At 38.3% G+C, this 19,380-nt stretch overlaps 2 protein-coding genes across 16 annotated transcripts in view; one reads left to right on the plus strand and one right to left on the minus strand.

The window, feature by feature from the left end:
- Window positions 1-6,010, plus strand: part of ABI2 (abl interactor 2) — a 151,709-nt gene extending 145,699 nt beyond the window's left edge. For 2 of the 12 annotated variants that reach the window (XM_073019955.1, XM_073019960.1), the window contains one exon: window positions 5,615-6,010. In XM_073019955.1, coding sequence (XP_072876056.1) covers window positions 5,615-5,721 — 107 coding nt within the window. In that variant the 3' untranslated portion in view covers window positions 5,722-6,010. The remainder of the gene's footprint in view (window positions 1-5,614) is intronic. The other 10 variants (XM_073019952.1, XM_038001689.2, XM_073019951.1 and 7 more) reach the window with 9 other exon arrangements.
- Window positions 1-19,380, minus strand: part of RAPH1 (Ras association (RalGDS/AF-6) and pleckstrin homology domains 1) — a 102,288-nt gene that overhangs the window by 29,216 nt on the left and 53,692 nt on the right. For 2 of the 4 annotated variants that reach the window (XM_007965914.3, XM_007965920.3), the window contains exons 5-6: window positions 10,242-10,322; window positions 3,702-3,776 (exon numbers count right to left, since the gene is read on the minus strand). The exons of 1 other annotated variant lie outside the window; for it this stretch is intronic. In XM_007965914.3, the coding sequence (XP_007964105.3) occupies window positions 3,702-3,776; window positions 10,242-10,322 (156 nt within the window). The remainder of the gene's footprint in view (window positions 1-3,701; window positions 3,777-10,241; window positions 10,323-19,380) is intronic. One more of the 4 variants, XM_038001685.2, reaches the window with a different exon arrangement.

Below are 19,380 nucleotides of genomic sequence, written 5' to 3' on the forward strand. Positions count from 1 at the left end.
TATTTATAAAGCCAACGCAAATCTACATTCAATGTTTATAGCACAAGTTTAATATAAAAGACAAAGCTTTATTCATCTCATGTTCTGCTGCCAAAGTCAGGTGTTAAGTCTTCTGCCCCATATCCTTTGACTATCCCTTTCTTCACAACTATGCTAAACATAAGTAAAAAAACACCTCGCACATGTAAAAACTTAAAATTTCTCTCCCATACCTTCTCTTAAAAGAGCAAGAGACAATCTACTTTCTACTGAAAAACTCCTATATGGCTATCAATAACCACCAAATACCAAGCCTCCTCAAATTTACATAAAGGACAAAAACTATGTGAATATCCTATGATTAAATGAAAGCCAACAGTGTTACAACTTTCTCTATGCTGTAAAAATTAGAATACTTACAGAAAGTGCTACTGTTGCTAACTTGTTCCTTCAACTGAGAAGCTTAAGCTTTGTAGGTTCAGAACAAACCCAGTTGAAATTAAGGGGCTAAACAGGGGTTAATAATTCCTTCAGGATCTAGTTTATTTCATAGATTGCAATACAAAGTTATGTAAGTTAAAATGATTCAAATAGAACTTGGAGTGATATAAACAGTTTAAGGGTCATTAAATAGTTTATTATATAACACTGCTTAGAATAAAAATAATTAACAGTAGCAACTATAGCTGATCGAACAACGTGAGTCTGAGCTACTACTGTCCTTATATGCAAATATTTTTCTGTAAATATATGTGACCCTCCATACTGGAGGGTTCTGCATTCCCAACCAAACTCAGATAAAAAAATTCAGTATTCTCAGGATGCAAAATTCCCTATACAGACCAGGCATGGTGGCTCATACCTGTAATCCCAGCACTTTGTGAGGCTGAGGCGGGCAGATCACCTGAGGTCAGGAGTTCAGGACCAGCCTAGCCATCACAGTGAAACCCTGTCTCTATCAAAAAACAAAAATACAAAAATTAGCTGGGCGTGGTGGCGCATGCCTATAAATCCCAGCTACTCGGGAGGCTGAGGCAGGAGAATTGCCTGAACCTGGGAGGTGGAGGTTGCAGTGAGCCAAGATGGCACCACTGCACTCCAGCCTGGGCAACAGAGCAAGACTCTGTCTCAAAATAATAATAAATAATAAAAATTTTTAAAATTCACTATATATATAGAGGACAACTTCTCACATCCAAGGTCTCAGGACCAACTTCAGGACTTGTGTATGTATGTGCAGGTTTTGGTATCAATGTAGGTCCTGGAAGCAATTCCCTTTGTATACCAAGGAATGACTGGTTTATTTTTAAACTTTTTGTTTTTTTGGCAGGGGGATAGGGTCTCACTCTGTTGCCCAGGCTAGAGTACAGCGGTGTGATCATGGCTCACTGCAGCCTTGACTTCCCAGGCTCAGGTGATTCTCCCACCTCAGCCTCCTGAGTAGCTGGGACTACAGGCATGTACCACCATGCCAGGCTAATTTTTGTATTTTTTTGTAGAGATGGGGTTTCGCTATGTTCAGCAGGCTGGTCTTGAACTCCTGGGCTTGAACTCCACCTGCCTTAGCCTCCCAAAGTGCTGGGATTACAGGCATGACCCACTGACCATGTTTATCCAAAACTTGCAAAAAATAACACTGCCTATGGTAGGAACTTTGTTTTGTTCACTGCTGTATCTCCAGGGTCATAAACATTGTCTGGCACATAATAGATACTCAGTAAATATTTGTTGAATGGATAAATGAAGTTATTTATTCTTTTCAATAGTTTCCAGCTACAGTTAGAGAAAAATAAGGCCTCGGTGTGGCTTGAGTAATCTGGCTTCTCCTGCCTACCTCTCCAAACCCAAATCAAGACACTTGCACTTTCACTCAACTAGGGTGACTCTGGCAAAATGGTCTTTTTTCAACTGCTCAAACATGCCAAGCTCTTTCCCTTGACCTATGTACATGGAACACTCCCTTAAGCCCCAGGCTGGCTTCTTTGCATCCTCCAAGCTTTAGCTTAAATGTCACCCTCCTAGAACCCTCTGATCTCATCATCTAAATAAAATGTACCCCTAATCTTTTCCCCAGTATGTTCTACTCATTTCCTTCATAGCACTTAACATGATTTAGAACTTCTTTACATGCTTGCTTGTCACCATTTATCATCTATCTTCATAAACAGACTGTGAGTTCCTGAGGGTGAGGAATAGGTATACTTTATGTAATGTTCTATCCCAGCACCCAGCTCAATAAGTATTGTTGAATTGGCAATGAAAATGGTAAAATGGTAAACTTAGTCTGAGAGCCGTGTATAAAATGGATTGGAAGGGGGACGGGTAATAATAAAGAGCTAAGAGTGAGCCTGTAGTAGAGTGGTGGTAATGGGAATGCAACAAATGGGTGAGCTCAGTAAATCCTGCAGATTAAGACAAGCTTCATTAGAAATTGGAGACATTAAATGAGAAGAAAGGTAGCAAAGATGATCACAGGGTTCAAACCTGGTAATTAGGAGAAACAGAAACAGAAGAGATGATGACTGATATAAATTATGGAGCCCAGGGATAATGGAGGTAAACTAAACACCTGTGGGATTTAAGGTGCTTGTAAGATGTTGGTGGTCTTCCAGGAAATGCCCAACAGCTGTTTGGAAACGTGCTCTTGGGAGACAGATCCATCTAGAATAGAGATCCTAGTTGAAGATACATGTGTGGAGTCTAGGGAAAGAGAGTAAATAGAGAACGAAGAGGGGACAGCTGAGGAAAAGGGAAAAAGAGCTATGACCAGCTTAGACTTCTACACTTCCCTGATCTTTAAATTTCTACCAGCACGCATAGATCTGCTTTAAAAACAGAAACTCAGGGTAGAGAGAGGGTCCCACTGCTGACTTTGTTAAAGGGTCTTTTCTTTGAGCTGCTTCTTGGGGAGATTTTCATTTTGGTCTACCATCTTTTTTTATAAATGTACAAAGTTAGAAAGAAATTAAAGCAAACAAACCTCAGATACAGTAACAACAACTTAGGGACATTACCCATAACTATGTATATTTTTCAGAAATAAGTCTGATATTCTTGAATATAACATTATTTAAATAAGCTAATGAAATAAAAACATGACTTAAAAAGAGGTAGAAAGCAATTCAGCTTCCCTACTGTATTATTCCCTAGTTAATGATGACAATGGCTAAAATATTTTAAATGGATATAAAATACCAGCCCAGTGAAAATCTCGCTGGACTGATTCAAAACATTCCAAGGGCAGAGAACCGGGCAATTAAGATTGCAGCTTCCTCTTCCAATTTGACTAAGTTAATATTAACTAAGATTCTGTTTACATGAGTAAATGTTTTAATTAAACGAGGAGGTGATAATATAAAAAAAAACTAGGAAGCAAAGTTTGCTAAAGACACCCAGAGTATGGACAACCATTAGTAGTAAAGGCAATGTTTTTTAGACTTTAAAATGCAATAGTGTCAAACTAGAAAAAGTGCAACACACTTGGGAAAATTAGGCATTTACAAAAGTTTAAAAACTAGTGAAAATTACTGAATATATTTTATACTCTCAATATTGCCTGACAGTCGTTAAGATCAGTAAATAATTACCGTCTGTAAAAGAAAAAGTATCTCCATTAATGACAAAGATGCTAGAATAATAATATAAGAGCATGATCAAAAACAGAAATCATATTCTACCTACAAGGCAGTAAACAGTTACATGCATGTGGAAAGAAGTATCACCTTGGTCAGCAAGTGAGAAGGTTTTCCTGCAATGTTTCTCAGAAGAAGTGAGGTTTCCCTGTCCAGATAGGAGTGCTTGTTCAGAAAAGAGAAAAACAAAAACAAAAAAAGGCAATAACAGAAGTCAGTGGAGGTTTTATGTGTTTAAAACATAAAGTAGACAAAGCAAGAATGATTCTCTATAATTAATCTCATATCTTTTCCCTAAGTTGAGTGAAATAAGTCCACAAAGAAAATGTAAAAAAAGAAAAAGAAAAGGAGCAGGGAAGTAAAGACATCACCGTGCCCATAGGCATGTCCCAGCTGACTCCTGCTGATCCCTCCCTCTTTGGGAAATGGGTAGTACATGCAAAGACTGCAGAGCCAGTCTGCCTTCTAGGCCAATGCTCAAGAACGCTGTGCATAGCACACAAATAAATGCATGTCAGAGACCAATGACTAAACTTCCTTTCTCTTGTTAAAGCCTATCAAGACCTATATGACTTTAAATAGCATATTTTGATTAGAATAAGATGACATCATTTTTAAAAGCTTCTTCAAGTATTTCTGGTCAATTCAATGATAGCTGCACCAAGAGGAAAAATATTCATCAATATTTTGCCTAATGGATACACCTGCTTTCAGTAAAACTTTATTAACCCACTCATTATTATCAGAATAAAAATAGGAGTACACTGCACAGTAAAGAATTTGCAGAGCAAATGAATGACATGAACAAAATATTCAGAAGCGTCACACACTTAAATTAATTCAAGTAATTGTTTTCGTAAAAATAATTTGTAAATGGTATGGAAACTATCATTCTCCCCTTAGTAACTTTTCAGTAACATGTTGTAAGATAATACAATTGTATTTTATTTATCCTTAAATTGTAGTTGTTTTGATATATACATGTAATTTGGACTGGCCTCTCATGAAAAAATTCCAAATTAGTATTTAACAGTACATAGTTACTAATCACCATTTAAAAAAACGTACAATACAGCTGAGTAAAAGTATAGAAAAGATTCTGTTATATTTTATAAACGTAAATATAGGTCAAGTTATTCTTGGAAATTCTTTGGAAAGAAACTAATGCAAATACTAGAGCAGCACCCCCTATAAGAAAGTACATGGTCCCTAGAACTTTGGGAGGCCGAGGCAGGCAGATCTCCTGAGGTCAGGAGTTTATGACCAGCCTGGTCAACATGGTGAAACCCCATCTCTACTAAAAATACAAAAATTAGCCGGGTGTGCTGGCAGGACCCTGTAATCCCAGCCACTCAGGAGGCTGTGGCAGGAGAATCGCTTGAACTTGGGAGGCAAAGGTTGCAGTGAGCTGAAATTGTGCCAGTGCACTCCAGCCTGGGCGACAAGTGAAACTCTTGTCTCAAGGAAAAAAAAAAAAGTACATACATGGTCATAGATAAAATACACTACTTCAAGATTAAAAACATGTTACAGAAGACAATACAATCTTTGCTTACATCTATACTATGCTAAGCTTGCTATATGGTATTTTATTGCCTGCATTTTTAAAGCTGTGTTTTAATGCAAGGTAAACTTTATAAGCATACCTGCCCCTCTCACCCATTCCTTACTAAAAAAAAAAAAAAAAAAACCTAATGTCCAATTTTTTTTAATTGGACATATTCATCAAGATTAGCACTAACAAAGTCAAACAATAACAAGAACATAGAAAACTATCCCTAGGTCCTCATTTAACTAGATTGTGTAGTCCTCTTAAAGGTAAGACTGATTGGCTTCTCCATAAAGACACTAGGTAAGTAGTAATTTCTGAAAATTCAATTTAGTTTGAGGTTAATGCTCAGCCAAGGAGGGAGGGAACTGGGAAAAGCAAAGAACAAAAAGCACAATTTACAAGAGTAGCCATTCTTTGGTTTCTTTAGTTCTCTTATTTTTATTTTTTTTAGGACAGAGTCTCCCTCTCTCACCCAGACTGGAATGCAGTGACGTAACCGCAGCTCACTGCAACCTCCGCCTCCCAGCTTCAAGCGATTCTCCTGCCTCAGCCTTCTAAGAAGGTGGGATCACAGGCAAAGGCCATCACACCCAGCTAATTTTGTATTTTTAGTAGAGACAGAGTTTCGCCATGTTGGCCAGGCTGGTCTTGAACTCCTGACCTCAGGTGATCCGCCCGGCTTGGCCTCCCAAAGTGCTGAGATTATAGGTGTGAGCCACTGTGCCCAGCCACGTTTCTTTACTTCTTTAATAAACTTGGTTTCACTTAAAAATAAAAGAGCAACTATAACTTTCATTGCTCTTATTCCCATTCATTTTTAGCTATTCAAATATAATGAAGAAAAACGTACTGTTACACAATTACTATGTAAAACATATAACATGTATTTTAAGAAATTACTTTCTTGAAAACTTACTGCTACTTATCTTATAAAAGTTACTTGTTTAGAAAAATGATCTCCAAGTGAGTAGATTATCTATATTCAGATAATTATATTTCAAATTTAAAAAAATAAAATCTGCCTCAGGCCATCACAAAGTATGATTTGGTAAATGTAATTCCAAATATCAAATTCAAATTTAAGCTCTTAAAAAAAAACCACAAGATTTCATCAGCTCTCAAACTCATGACCTCAAGACTTTAAGTCACCAAAAAAACTGATAATTTGGTAAGTATGAGGCAACGATATTTTACTGTATCTGTTTAATGACACAGAAATAGAAGTCTATTTTGAAATATTAAGATATTTAAATAGCTTCAAATAAAAAGAGGGTAATCGTTATGGTTGGTGGTCCCAAAATATGCCACATTAAAAAAATGAGACCACAAACAATAGCTAAACATGATCATAAATCATATCCCGCGTGGATGGTTATGTAGCTATTCACTATTTAGTCACTAGCAGTGAGGAAGGCCAGATCTCCAGGTTCTATTCAAACTATAGGCTATTTGTAGCAGAAACAACAAACATATAGAAACCAGAAGCAGCAGACTCCACTGGGCATGGTGGCTTGAACTATAATCCCAGCTACTCAGGAGGCTTAGACAGGAGGACCACTTTTGAGCCCAGGAGCTTAAGGCTGCAGTGAGCTAGGATTATGCCACTGCATTCCAGCCTGGGCAACAGAGCGAGACCTTGTCTCAGAAAATAAAGTATCTTCCTCCAACTGGCACCAGTCATAACATTGATCCTAGAATTCCTTGCTCTTCAGAAAAAAGGGACGGGGTGGGGTGAAACTGGTAACTGGAAGGAAGCAAGAGGGATGAGAAGAGTGCTGCACAGCTGAAGGACTAAGGAGAGTAAATTATGTGGTTTTAAAACTACATAATTTCTACCAGGGCCATATTATCAGTGAAACATTTTAAACTGCAGAAATTGTGGGTTTGGGTCAGAAACAAGTTGTGTATTTTTCACCCTTGATCACAGGGGAAAAAATCAGGGCTGTGTCTTTGTGGGTTGCTCTGCTATGGAGATCAGCAGTTACTGTGACTGAGTAAGGCCAGTCTGTTTAGAAATATATTCTAAACGTTTAGTTAAAAAAAAAAATTATGGTTTGGGCATGGCATCCAATCAGCCTTCAGTCTTGGTTTACGTTGCGAGTTAACAAAAATGCATACAGCTTCATATAAACAGGGCCTTCTTATATTTTCTTTTATTTACCAACTATAGACACAAAGTCAGGAGTTTATTTTTAATCCATTTTATTGATTTATTTTATTTCTCTCTTTTCCTCTTCATTTATTCAACCATTTTTTAGGCTCTAACTTTTGAGCGTGGAACCATGCCAGCATTAGAGATGCAAAGGTGACCAAGATGGGCATTCCTTGCCTCACAGAATGTAGTCTAATAGGGAGATGCAGACCAACTTGCAACTACAAAACAGTGTGTTAAGTGGTAGGTGAGCAAGGAGACAAGTATCTAACTCCAAATTAGGGGCTTAATAAAGTAATTCTGAAAAAGCTACAGTCCTGGAGGATGATTAAGAGGCTGCTGGGGTCGCGGTGTGAGGGAGTAGAGTAGAAACAGAGGGCAAAGGGATATTTGACACCAATGGTTCTCAAAAGAGGGTAGTTCTGCCCTCAAGCAGGAATTTCAGAAAATATTGAGGACATTCTGGGCTGCCACAATGAAGAGGAGAGGGAGAGTTACTGGTATTTATTGGGAAGTCAAAAATGCTAGATGCCTTGCGAGCATGGTACAATGTCAATAACAACAAAAGTCCCACATTCCACGTGATTGTTAAATGTCCTTATACGGAGAGTCGTAGAGATGGGAAATCTTGTTTACAACAATCTGAGCTTAGAATCTAATTTCATTTTACATCTAAAAAGTGTTTTTGCATGATTTTAATATTGAATGAATTTTCCAGGAGTGCTATTACCCTCTAAAATAAATTGAAAGAAGTCTGCACTTTCTTTTGTTCTGAGTTTACAAAGAGCTGTTCATAATGTTGGAAAATAATTTCACCAATGGAAAACTAGCTTGAAATAAGAGTTGCCAGTACCACAACTGGCAGTGTACACTCTGTCACATGCCAGCAAATGATAAGTTAAAAGCTAAATAATATTAAATTAGTGAAAACATGAAATTAACTTTATTAGTAAAAGTTGTTTTAAAATATTTCATACTACTGTTGTCATATTTAAAATATATAGCACAGAAGGCCCGGAGTGGTGGCTCACGCCTATAATCCCAGCACTCTGGGAGGCTGAGGCAGGTGGATCACTTGAGGTCAGGAGTTTGAGACCAGCCTGGCCAACATGGCAAAACTAAAAATACAAAATTAGCCAGGTGTGGTGGCGCACTCCTGTAGTCCCAGCTACTTGGGAGGCTGAGGCAGGAGAATCGTTTGAACCCGGGAGGCAGAGATTGCAGTCAGCACCACTGATTATAAAAGATGGCACCACTGTACTATAGCTTTAGCAACAGAGCAAGACTCCACCTTAAACAAATAAAATATATAGCATGATGAAAAATCTACACTGTAAAAAATCAGATATCAAATGATTTTACTACTACCATCTCATCCCACGTTATAACACTGAAATTATTTTGTCACTACAATTACAAATAATCTTATCTCATTTGCAAGAATTTCACATGTTCCCATTTTCTCTACTTGCCTATAAACTGTCTCAGCACATTATTCCTACTTCAATTAAGATTATTTCCCTTTTTCTCATAGTATATACAAGTATGTCACACATCTGCTATCACTTATCATAACATGTTTCACTTCTGGGGTCCACTTATATTTCTGTTCTTTTTCCTATACTTCTTTAAAAAAAAAAAAAGCCTTCTGATCTCACTTCTCTTAAACCCAAAGTTCTTGATTATAGGTACATGTAAGGTTTGACTACTTCATTATGTCTTTTAATAGTGGCAGCTAAGTATTTACATACTGAAACAGATACATTACTTTATTATAAATTACGTTTTCAATATTTCTCCTTCATAGGTGTTGGGGCATTACATTCATATAAAAAGTAGGTATGTAAGTAGGTTATATTATTTACAAATTTCACTTGAACAGTAAAGATGGTGTTAGAAATCATCACAAAGGTAATTTAACATTTTCTGTTAGCCACACTAATTTTAGAAAGTATAAAAAGAAAACACTGAAATGTTCAGTTAACCAAAAATATCTGAGATTTTAACAAGTAATTAATACAAATAAATATTGTGGTTTTTGTTTTTTGAGTCTTGCTCCGTCACTCAGGCTGAAGTACAGTGGTGTGATCTCAGCTCACTGCTGTGATCTTGCCTCACTGCAGCCTCCTCCGCCTCTTGAGTTCAAGCAATTTTTCTGCCTTAGCCTCCTGAATAGCTGGGATTACAGGCATGTGCCACCATGCCTGGCTAATTTTTGTATTTTTAGTAGAAACGGGGTTTCACCATGTTGGCCAGGCTGGTCTTGAACTCCTGGCCTCAAGTAATCTGCCCGCCTCGGCCTCCCAAAGTGCTGGGATTACAGGTATGAGCCAACACACTCGGACATGAGATTTTTTTACATTTTTGTTTCATAGTAAGTCTTTGAAGTCCAGTATGTATTTTATCCTTACAGCACACCACAATTTGGAGTAACCACATTTTAAATACTTAATAGGCACATGTGGCTAGTGGCTACCATATAGAACAGTACACCTCTGAAGCATCCAGATTTGCCAATCACTGACCAAAGAATACATTTTATTAAGAAAGAAACTAGGCTTTCAGTTAAGCATCAGTGCAGAAGAATCATTCCATTTGGTATCTCTGCTGTAAAGAACAATTAAATTTGTTAGTATCTTAAGAAATTTACAAAAGCTCTTAGTTTCAGAATAAAGAAGGCATGTTGTTTCAGGTTCTAAAACAAAAATTATCTACATCAATTATGCTACCACCTACATAATCATACCAGGAGTATTACTCAATGGTACCCTATCTAAAGTTGCTTATTTGTTTTTGCTAATTTATTAAGTTTGGTTTAATTTTTATTTGAAAAACTGAAGTTATATCAAAAGGTTTCATCATTTGGAGTTCTAACTAATGCTTTCCTCTTCATTAAGTCACGCCATGGCATGTTTATAGAACTTACAGGTGTCAGCTCAGCCTGTTCTTCTGTGAAGTCAATATGACGCTTGGCCTGCTTGCTGGAACATCTCAGAGAAATAGCATGCTGTGAAAATGCAGTAAGGAAGAAAATGATAGGTAAAGGAGGTGAAACGGGCAGCTCTCATTAACATGCAGGAAGAGAAAAAGATCAATGAAGTGAAACAAAACAGTAATGAAACAAAATAGTAATGAAAAGTTGCATGCAATTACCTTTCATTCTCTTATATGCAAAAATTATAAAGGTAAGACCCAGATGATCCTAACCCTTGATAATTTAAGGATAACCTCACTCCACTTCTGGACAGTAGAGTTCTATGAAATAATTGTGCAGAAACATTATATCCAATACCAATTCATGCTAATAAACCTCAACTGGCCCTTAACCACTGTTTGGCAGTGCTCTTAATTTTTCCCCTTATGTTATGCCTGTTCTAAGTCTCTATGTTCTTCAAGCTTCTAGCTTCCCTCTTCCCTCTCTTCGTATGACTGCACTTCCCTCCATGTGAGAAAGCTAAACCCATTTATCATGAGGATCTTCATTAGAATGTACCTTGTAATTATACCCATATTTTTATTCTTCCCTCAAATTCTAGATGAATAAATGTGTTTTGTTTCCCCTTCCAAAGCCAAGCATGTTCTAGATCTCATTCATTCCCCCTCCTAAAGAGAGAGTATCTTTAGTCTCTGATACTTAACTAGATCAGTCCATTGAGGGTGAGGAGAAGAGGAAAGGGTTCAATTCTGGGTACTGTCCTCTTGTTAAACTGTTTCTCCTCTCCACTGCCAAATTCCCTGAATTCATGCTAGAAGGTGCCTCCTCCACTTCCCAACCACTCATTTATCCCTTAATTTCTTGCAATCTTTCTTTCCTAAAGCCTTCATCCTTTGAGTTATAATGTATTCTGTAATTCATTCTCAAAGTCATCAATAACTTTTTATGAAAAAGGTTTTCTGTTTTTTCCATCATAGTTTCTACCATACTGTACCAAAATCACTTGTCTGGTTGTCTATATCCTCCCCTGCACCCCTCCATACAATAAATTATCACTTCATAAGGACATTGTTTTTGTTGTTGTTGTTGTTTTTGAGATGGAGTCTCACTCTGTCGCCTGGACTGGAGTGCAGTGGCATGATCTCAGCTCACTACAACCTCCGCCTTCTGGGTTCAAGCAATTTTCCTGCCTCAGCCTCCCGAGTAGCTGGGATTACAGGCGCTCGCCACCATGCCTGGCTAGTTTTGTACTTTTAGTGGAGATGGGATGTCACCAGGTTGGCAAGGCTGGTCTTGAACTCCTGACCTCAAGAGATCCACCCACCTCCACTTCCAAAAGTTCTGGGATTACAGGCATGAGCCACTGCGCCCAGCCAACATTGTGTATTATATTCCAGTTTTATCCCTTACATCCCACCACGGTGCCTAGGCACTCAAATATTTACAGAATGTATGAATAACTTTCTACTTGGCCTTCATGCCACATGCTTGAAACCAGATCAAGATGGTTTTTGTTTTTCCCTCTGTATTTTCTCATTAAACATACTCTGTTTCAATTACTACATCAACAGGAGGCCCATCAAATCTATACTGCCAGTGTCCCTTTTCTTAGGAAACAGATACTGAAGTATTAAGGAATATAAGGGAATGATAAATGCAACCAACTCTCAAAGGATTCAGGAAACATAAATACAGACATAGCACAATAATGTGGTAAAATGTTAAAAATTACATGGCTAATGAATTTCATGAGTTCTTTATACTAGTCTTTAAAGGTTTTGTAAGTATAATATTTCAAAATAATTTTTTTTAAAAAATCACTTCTTTCTAGACTCAGTCGTGCACAAGTGTCCATCATATTTCCAAATGCTTACTGGTTAAACTTTTTAAAAACCTAAATCTGGGCTGGCACGGTGGCTCACGTCTGTAATCCCAGCCCTTTGGGAGGCTGAGGCAGGCAGATCACTTGAGGTCAGGAGTTTGAGACGAGCCTGGCCAACATAGTGAAATCCCGTTTCTACTAAAATTACAAAAAATAGCCAGGAGTGGTGGCTTGTGCCTGTAGTCCCACCCAGCTACTCCGGAAGCTGAGGCAGGAGAATTGCTTGAACCCGGGGGCCAGAGGTTGCAGTGAGCCAAGATGGCACCATTGCACTCCAGCCTGGGCAACAGAGCGAGACTGTCTCAAAAAAAAAAAAAAAAGAAAAGAAAAGAAAAATTAAATCTGAAGTATTCAACAAGAGATGTTAAATGTAAAACAGTACAATGGAATACTATAGCTATTACGCAGTATACCCTTACCAGAAAAGGATATATATGAAATGACAAAAACAATACAAAATAGTAAATAAACAAAGATTAAAAATTTATGTTACATTAACATGAATAAAAAGGGATTATGGAATAATATAGCTTTTTAATGTTAATTAGGTCCATTTCCATAAAGTACCTATTTTCTTACCAAAAAATATTATCTATTCCAAGTCTAATCTTTGCCTACTCTTTATCACTACTTTCATAAATCTAAAAGCTGTGCTCAAAATATGTAACAAAAAATGTCCAGTGAGTCTCCCACAGGGAAGAAAATGAATTTAAAGGTCAATTCTCTGTATAAATTTTGCTATAAATTTTCTCAGTTTTGAAACTTTCATTTGTATTACAAAGTGTTGTGTCATTTTGTTTGATAAAAACTTTCTATCAATCTTACAAAAACTCACCACAAATCTCTGCAAAGTTATGAACCACTACTTTCTTGAACTGAATCTATAACATGTTAAAACAAAGTGCCATTTACAAGCCAGAGTCCTTGGGGTGGGGTGGGAACGCACATATTAAAAACCATTGATCTGGCCAGCCGCAGTGGCTCACGCCTGTAATCCCAGCACTTTGGGAGGCCCAGGCGGGTGAATCATTTGAGGTTAGGAGTTCGAGACTAGCCTGGTCAACAGGGTGAAACTCCATCTCTACAAAACATACAAAGACAAGCCAGGTGTGGTGGTGCACGCCTGTAGTCACAGCTACTAGGGAGGCTGAGACACGAGAATCGTTTGAACCCAGGAGGTGGAGACTGCAGTGAACTGAGATTGCGCCATTGCACTCCAGCCTAGGTGAAAGAGTGAGACCCTGTCTCAAAAAATAAATAAAAAAATTAAAAATTTATCTGAACATAGGAGCCAAACCATTATAAAGAAATGGCCTTGTACCAAAGTAGTGGTTACAAATAAAACACTTCCTTGTGATAGCTAACACTTTAGATTACAACCGGAAAGAAGTGGAGGCTTATGACCACTCATTAGTGTTTCAATAAAATAGATTTCCATCATCTTTACTAACACATGTATGCATTTTCCACAAATCGTATGTCGAAAGTAAGAATAGCATGATGGTTAAGAATGGAGACCCCAGTGCTAGAGTGCCTGGGTTCAAGCCCCAGCTTGGCCATTTATTGGCAAGGTGATTCTGGGCCTATCATTTCCTAACCTGTTTCCTCATGTGCAAAATGGGGATAATCATAGCATTTATCTTCAAAGGTTGGCATAAAAATTATGAATGATTAATATTACTACTAAGAATGGGAACTGCCACCCCTCATCTTAATTTTATTTAAGCTTTATTTAGCTTAGAGCTAGAAGTTAACTTAATTTTACTTAAAATATTAAAAAAAAATACAAAACCACCACAAGATGGGGATATTATTACATATGTTTCCTTTGCCTTTTTCTCTCCTGCCTATGTAGTTCTGTCTCTAGGTCCGGCTCTGAGAGCACTGGCTAGTCTACTCTCGTCTTGATTTTCCTTCAATTCTGTGATGAAGTAGCATAATATGGTAGTATGAGCTCTACAACCAGTATGTTTGAGTTCAAACCCTTGGGCAAGTTATTTAGTCTCTTTCTACCTCAGTTCCTTCCACTGTAAAAGAGGGATAATCGTGCCCTCCACAAGGTGTTGGGCTCTGCACAACGTGTGTTAAGACATAAAACACAATGGCTAACAGAACAAGCACTCAATTTTTCTGTTTTGCCCCTTTCCTCTTTATTCTGCTCTCCTTCTACTGGATATTATATAGCCAGTAAATTTGTGAATGTTTTAAAAACATTTCTTTTGTTTTATAGCCCCTATTCATTTTAAATAGATGAATATATTTCTTTTTTTTTTTTTTTTTTTTTTTGGAGATGGAGTCTCGCTCTGTCACCCAGGATGGAGTGCAGTGGCGTAACCTCGGCTCACTGCAACCTCTGCCTCCTGGATTCAAGTGATTCTCCTGCCTCAGCCTCGCAAGTAGCTGGGATTACAGGCGTTTGCCACCATGCCAGGCTTTTTTTTTTTTGTATTTTTAGTAGAGACGGGGTTTCACCATGTTGGCCAGCCTGGTCTCGAACTTCTGACCTCAAGTGATCTGCCTGCCTCGGCCTCCCAAAGTATTGGGATTACGGGCGTGAGCCACTGCACCCGGCCAGATGAATATATTTCTAGTATTGTCTAAAAAACGGTCTTTTACCAGCCCTCCACAAACCCAAAACAAAAACAGGCCTAAACCTAAATAAAGATGCTTTTAACTTCTGCAGGGAAAAAAAAAAAAAAATCACACAGATTTCCAAGAAACACAAACAGTAAGAGTCAGGGCATATGCGCCAGTCATTATTGGGGGGGTGTATTTGAAACATGTTTGTGTGAATTAGGCTTTTCCCCTGGATTTCACTAAATCTTCAGCCTCTTTTTTCATCTGATACTTATTCCTTTATTTTATTTTATTTTACTTTTTGAAACGGAGTCTCACTGTCGCCCAGGCTGGAGTACAGTGGCACCATCTCGGCTCACTGCAACCTCTGCCTTCCAGGTTCAAGTGATTCTCCTGCCTCGGCCTCCCAAGTAGCTGGGATTACAGGTGCCCGCCACCACGCCCAGCTAATTTTTGTATTTTTAGTAGAGACGGGGTTTCACCATGTTGGCCAGAATGATCTGGTACTCAGGACCTCAGGTGATCCGCCTGCCTTGGCCTCCCAAAGTGCTGGGATTACAGGCGTGAGCCACTGCGCCGACGTTACCTATTCCTTTAAATTTGGCAAAAGGTTTTGCTGAATCTTAAGAAAACTTGATGATTATATTATGTATATTATGATGAAAAAAATCCTTTGAATCTGCTATAAAGTAATAGCTTTACAAAGTATTTTCATTTCAAAAAGTCATGTATAAAATTCCAAATTCAAAAAAATTATTAAAATTTAATAATCCCACCAGAAAAATAAAGGTAAATTCTAACATTAACCTTTAATTAGTAATATCCTACTTTATACGAAAATTATAACATGAAATTACCATTTATATTTGCAAACTGTTGTCCTATTGAGATGTTTTATCAGTTAACAGGAATAAAAGTACCAAAAAGATGAGTAAATCAGTTGCAACATATTTTGTAATGGTTGAGAAATAGCCTTTATTACAATTTATTTCAACTACAGTGAATTCTAGTTTTAAAAACATGGCATATGGTCATTATTGCTGACAGACTTTATAATAATATTGACTGAAGTTATTCTATAATTCATTTGGGAAATAATTATTTTTAACAATCGGCTACACTAAGATTTTTATGAAGATTGGGAAGCAAACGTTGTGGTTTTAGAACTCAAACACAGATTTCTCAGTTATTTGACCCACTTAATCTTGTCAGTATTGGCTTTGATGAAATAGTATGAGGCTTAAATGAGATAACATATGTGAAGTGCTGGAAGTACAGTATTTTAACAAAAGCCGAGCAAAAGAAAGGCAGGTAATAAAGATAAACTCTTTGAGAAGTTAAATTGGACTGTGCCTGTCCATCGTGACAGGCAGAAAGACGAGCCACAATATTACTTTTAGATGGGCAACTTAACTACCCATGTCCCCAAGATGAAACAGTATTAATTTCAAATTGGTATTTTTAACCGATATTTGTATCACTAAATGTCAGTAAAAGCCACTATTCTATGCTGGGTTTCTCTAAACAGTTAAGTATAATTACTGGCTCTAGAGAACCTAGATATGAAAAAAGAGTTCACTATTAAAGAGTTTTTATGTGTGTTACACTTCACAGTCATCATCCTGAAAAAAAAAATGCTGCTAATTTTAGAGTATAGGCTTCTAGATTTAAAATGGTGGAATGAACACATGCATATATTTGTTCATTCAAATATTTAAGGGCTTTTTTTTTTTTTTTTTTTTTTTGAGACAGAGTCTCGCTGTCACCCAGGCTGGAGCGAAGTGGTGCGATCTTGGCTCCCGGGTTCAAGTGATTCTCCTACTTCAGCCTCCGGAGTAGTTGGGATTACAGGCATGCACCAAGCTCGGCTAACTTTTATATTTTTAGTAGAGACGGGGTTTCACCAGATTGGTCAGGCTGGTCTTGAACTCCTGACCTCAATCTACCTGCTCAGGCCTCCCAAAGCGCTGGGATTACAGGCGTGAGTCACCACTCCAGGCCAAATAATTGAGTGCGTATGAGCCAAGTACTGTTCTAGATGTGATGAGTACATCAGGAATTAAAAAAATGAAAAATCTCTCTCCTCCTGAAGCTTATATTCAAGTTGGAGAGGACAATTAAAAAGTAATGTATATAGTATGTTAAATGGAGATAAGTACTAAAGAGGAAAAAAAAACAAGAGAGAAAAAGTAATCAAAGGCTGAGCACGGTGGCTCACAGCTGTAATCCTAGCACTTTTGGAGGCCAAGGTTTGGGGATTGCTTGAGCCCAGGAGTCTGATACAGTGCCTGGGCAATATAGTGAGACACCATCTCTTCAAAAAATTTAAAAAATTAAATGGGCATGATGTCATATGCCTGAGGTCCCAGCTACTCCAGAAACTGAGGCAGGAGGATCCACTGAATCCAGGAAGCAGAGGTTACAGTGAGCCAAGATGGCACCACTGCACTCCAGCCTGAGTGACAGAACGAAAATCTGTCTCAAAAAAAAAAAAAAACAAAAAACAAAACACAAAAAAAGGTAATAATAGGACAGAGTAAGGGGAGTTCCATTTTTAAATAGCATGATCAAAGAACGCCTCAATGAGAAAGTGACACTTGAGCAAATTCTAGAAGGTAGCTAGGAGTATGTTATACAGAAGACTGGGAAAGGGCGTCTAGGCAGGGTTGAGTAAGTGCAAAGGCTAAGAGGCAGGCTCTGGCTACTGGAAGAGAACAAGTATGGGACAGTACGGCTAGTGGGGTAAGGGACAGAACGAAGAAAAATAGGGTCAGTGGTAACAGGAAAGCAGATCAGGCAAGGCTCTACAGGCCATTATAGGGGTTTGGGCTATACTTTGAGATGCAAAGCCTTTAGGTTTGAAAAGAGATGATCTGACTTACCTTTCAAAAGGATCACTCTGGCTGCAGTGTGGATAATAGACTGTAAAGGGAAAGGTGAATGCAGAAAGACCAGGTGGAAGTCTATTCAAAAATCTAGATCAAGATGAAGTTGGCTTGGTGACAGTGAAGATGGTGAAAAGTGATCATATTCTAGATATATTCTGAAGATAAGACCAACAGAATTTGCTGCTGGATTGGAAGAGATGTAGAAAGAAAATAAGTAGATAAAGACTCCAAGGAGTTTGCTTTATGAACTAAATGGATGGAATATCTATCAATTGAGATAGAGAAGACAGTGGGAGAAATAAGTTTGAAGAAAAAGAGCAGAATTTGAGGTTTAGACCAGTTAAATTTGAGCAATCTACTTGTGATGGTAAATTTTAGGTTATCAACTAAACTGGATGAAGGAATACCTAGAGAACTTGGTAAAGCATCTGGGTATGTCTCTGAAGAGTGTTTCCAGAGGAGATGGTGTATGAACCAGGACTGAGTGGGGGAAGACCCACCGTCATTGTGGGTAGGCACCATCCAACTGACTGAGGGCCCCAGATAGAACAAAAAAGGCAGAGAAAAGGTGCTTTCTTCCCTCTTTCCTAGAGATGGGACACTCTTCTCCTGCTCTTGGATATCAGAACTCCAGGCTCTCCAGTCTTTGTACCACAGGCCTTATACCAGCAGCCTCCCTTGAGTACCCAGGCCTTCAGTCTAAGACTGATAATTACACCATGGGCTTTCCTGGTTCTGAGGCTTTCTGACTTGGACTGAGCCACACTACTACCATCCTATGGTCTCCAGCTTGCAGACAGCCTGTCATATGACTTCTCAGCCTTTGTAATGGTGTCGGTCAATTTCCATAATAAATCCCCACTCATATCCTATTGGTTCTATCTCTCTGGAGAAATGTTTAATACGCAATTATACATCCAAATAGAGATAATGATTAGAGATGGAATATACGTACCTGGAGTTCAGGAGAAAGGGACTGGCCAAAGATACCTATATTTCCTTGAATCTAAGAAGATTTGATGCTGGTACTTTCTTGATCTTTATCAGAAACTTTCAACAGAAGAACTTCATGCAACATACGTAACTGCCACCTTGCTGATCGTGACTAACAGGTGCCACACGATTTAAAATGTGGTTTCTCAACCTTGGCACTATTTTGGGCCAGATAATTATCCTTCGTGTGGGTTGTCCTGTGCACTGTAGGATGTTTGGCAGCACCTCTGGCCTCTACCCACTAGATGCCAGTAGTAGCACATTCCTTTGATGGACAACCAAAAATGTTGCATATCCCCAGCAGGATAAAGTAGCCCAAGTTGTGAAGCATTGTTTTACAGGGATTAAAATGGGGGTGGGAAGAGGAGAAAATAAGCATATGGCTGAGTGGTAACCAATTTAGCAAAGCTGAATGCTGGGCCAGCACTGGAGAAAAGCAGAGCAGCACTCAATTTATATTGTGTAACTTCAGAAGTCCCCAGAAGCAAGAGCAGACAAGTGATGTTGAGACTAAAAGCAGGAAGAATGGTTGAAAACACGTTTAAGAAAGCAGTTAATTCTCAGATTCCCTCCTTTACTCACTTGCCCACGAGCAGCGGTCTCAGGTACAGATTAATATCCACTCACAAGACCCAACAGACTATAGCTTGAAGCCAGATTCACTCAGCTCTGTATAAAGAAAAAAAGGGTATGCTGGCATGCTAGCATCAGACATGCCATCTTCAGAGGGAGTCCATACAGCTCACCACGGGCCCTTTTTTTGGGCCCATAAGTGATAGCTCATTGTAAG

This window comes from Chlorocebus sabaeus, chromosome 10 (genome assembly GCF_047675955.1).
Source record: "Chlorocebus sabaeus isolate Y175 chromosome 10, mChlSab1.0.hap1, whole genome shotgun sequence".
Lineage (NCBI taxonomy): Eukaryota > Metazoa > Chordata > Mammalia > Primates > Cercopithecidae > Chlorocebus > Chlorocebus sabaeus.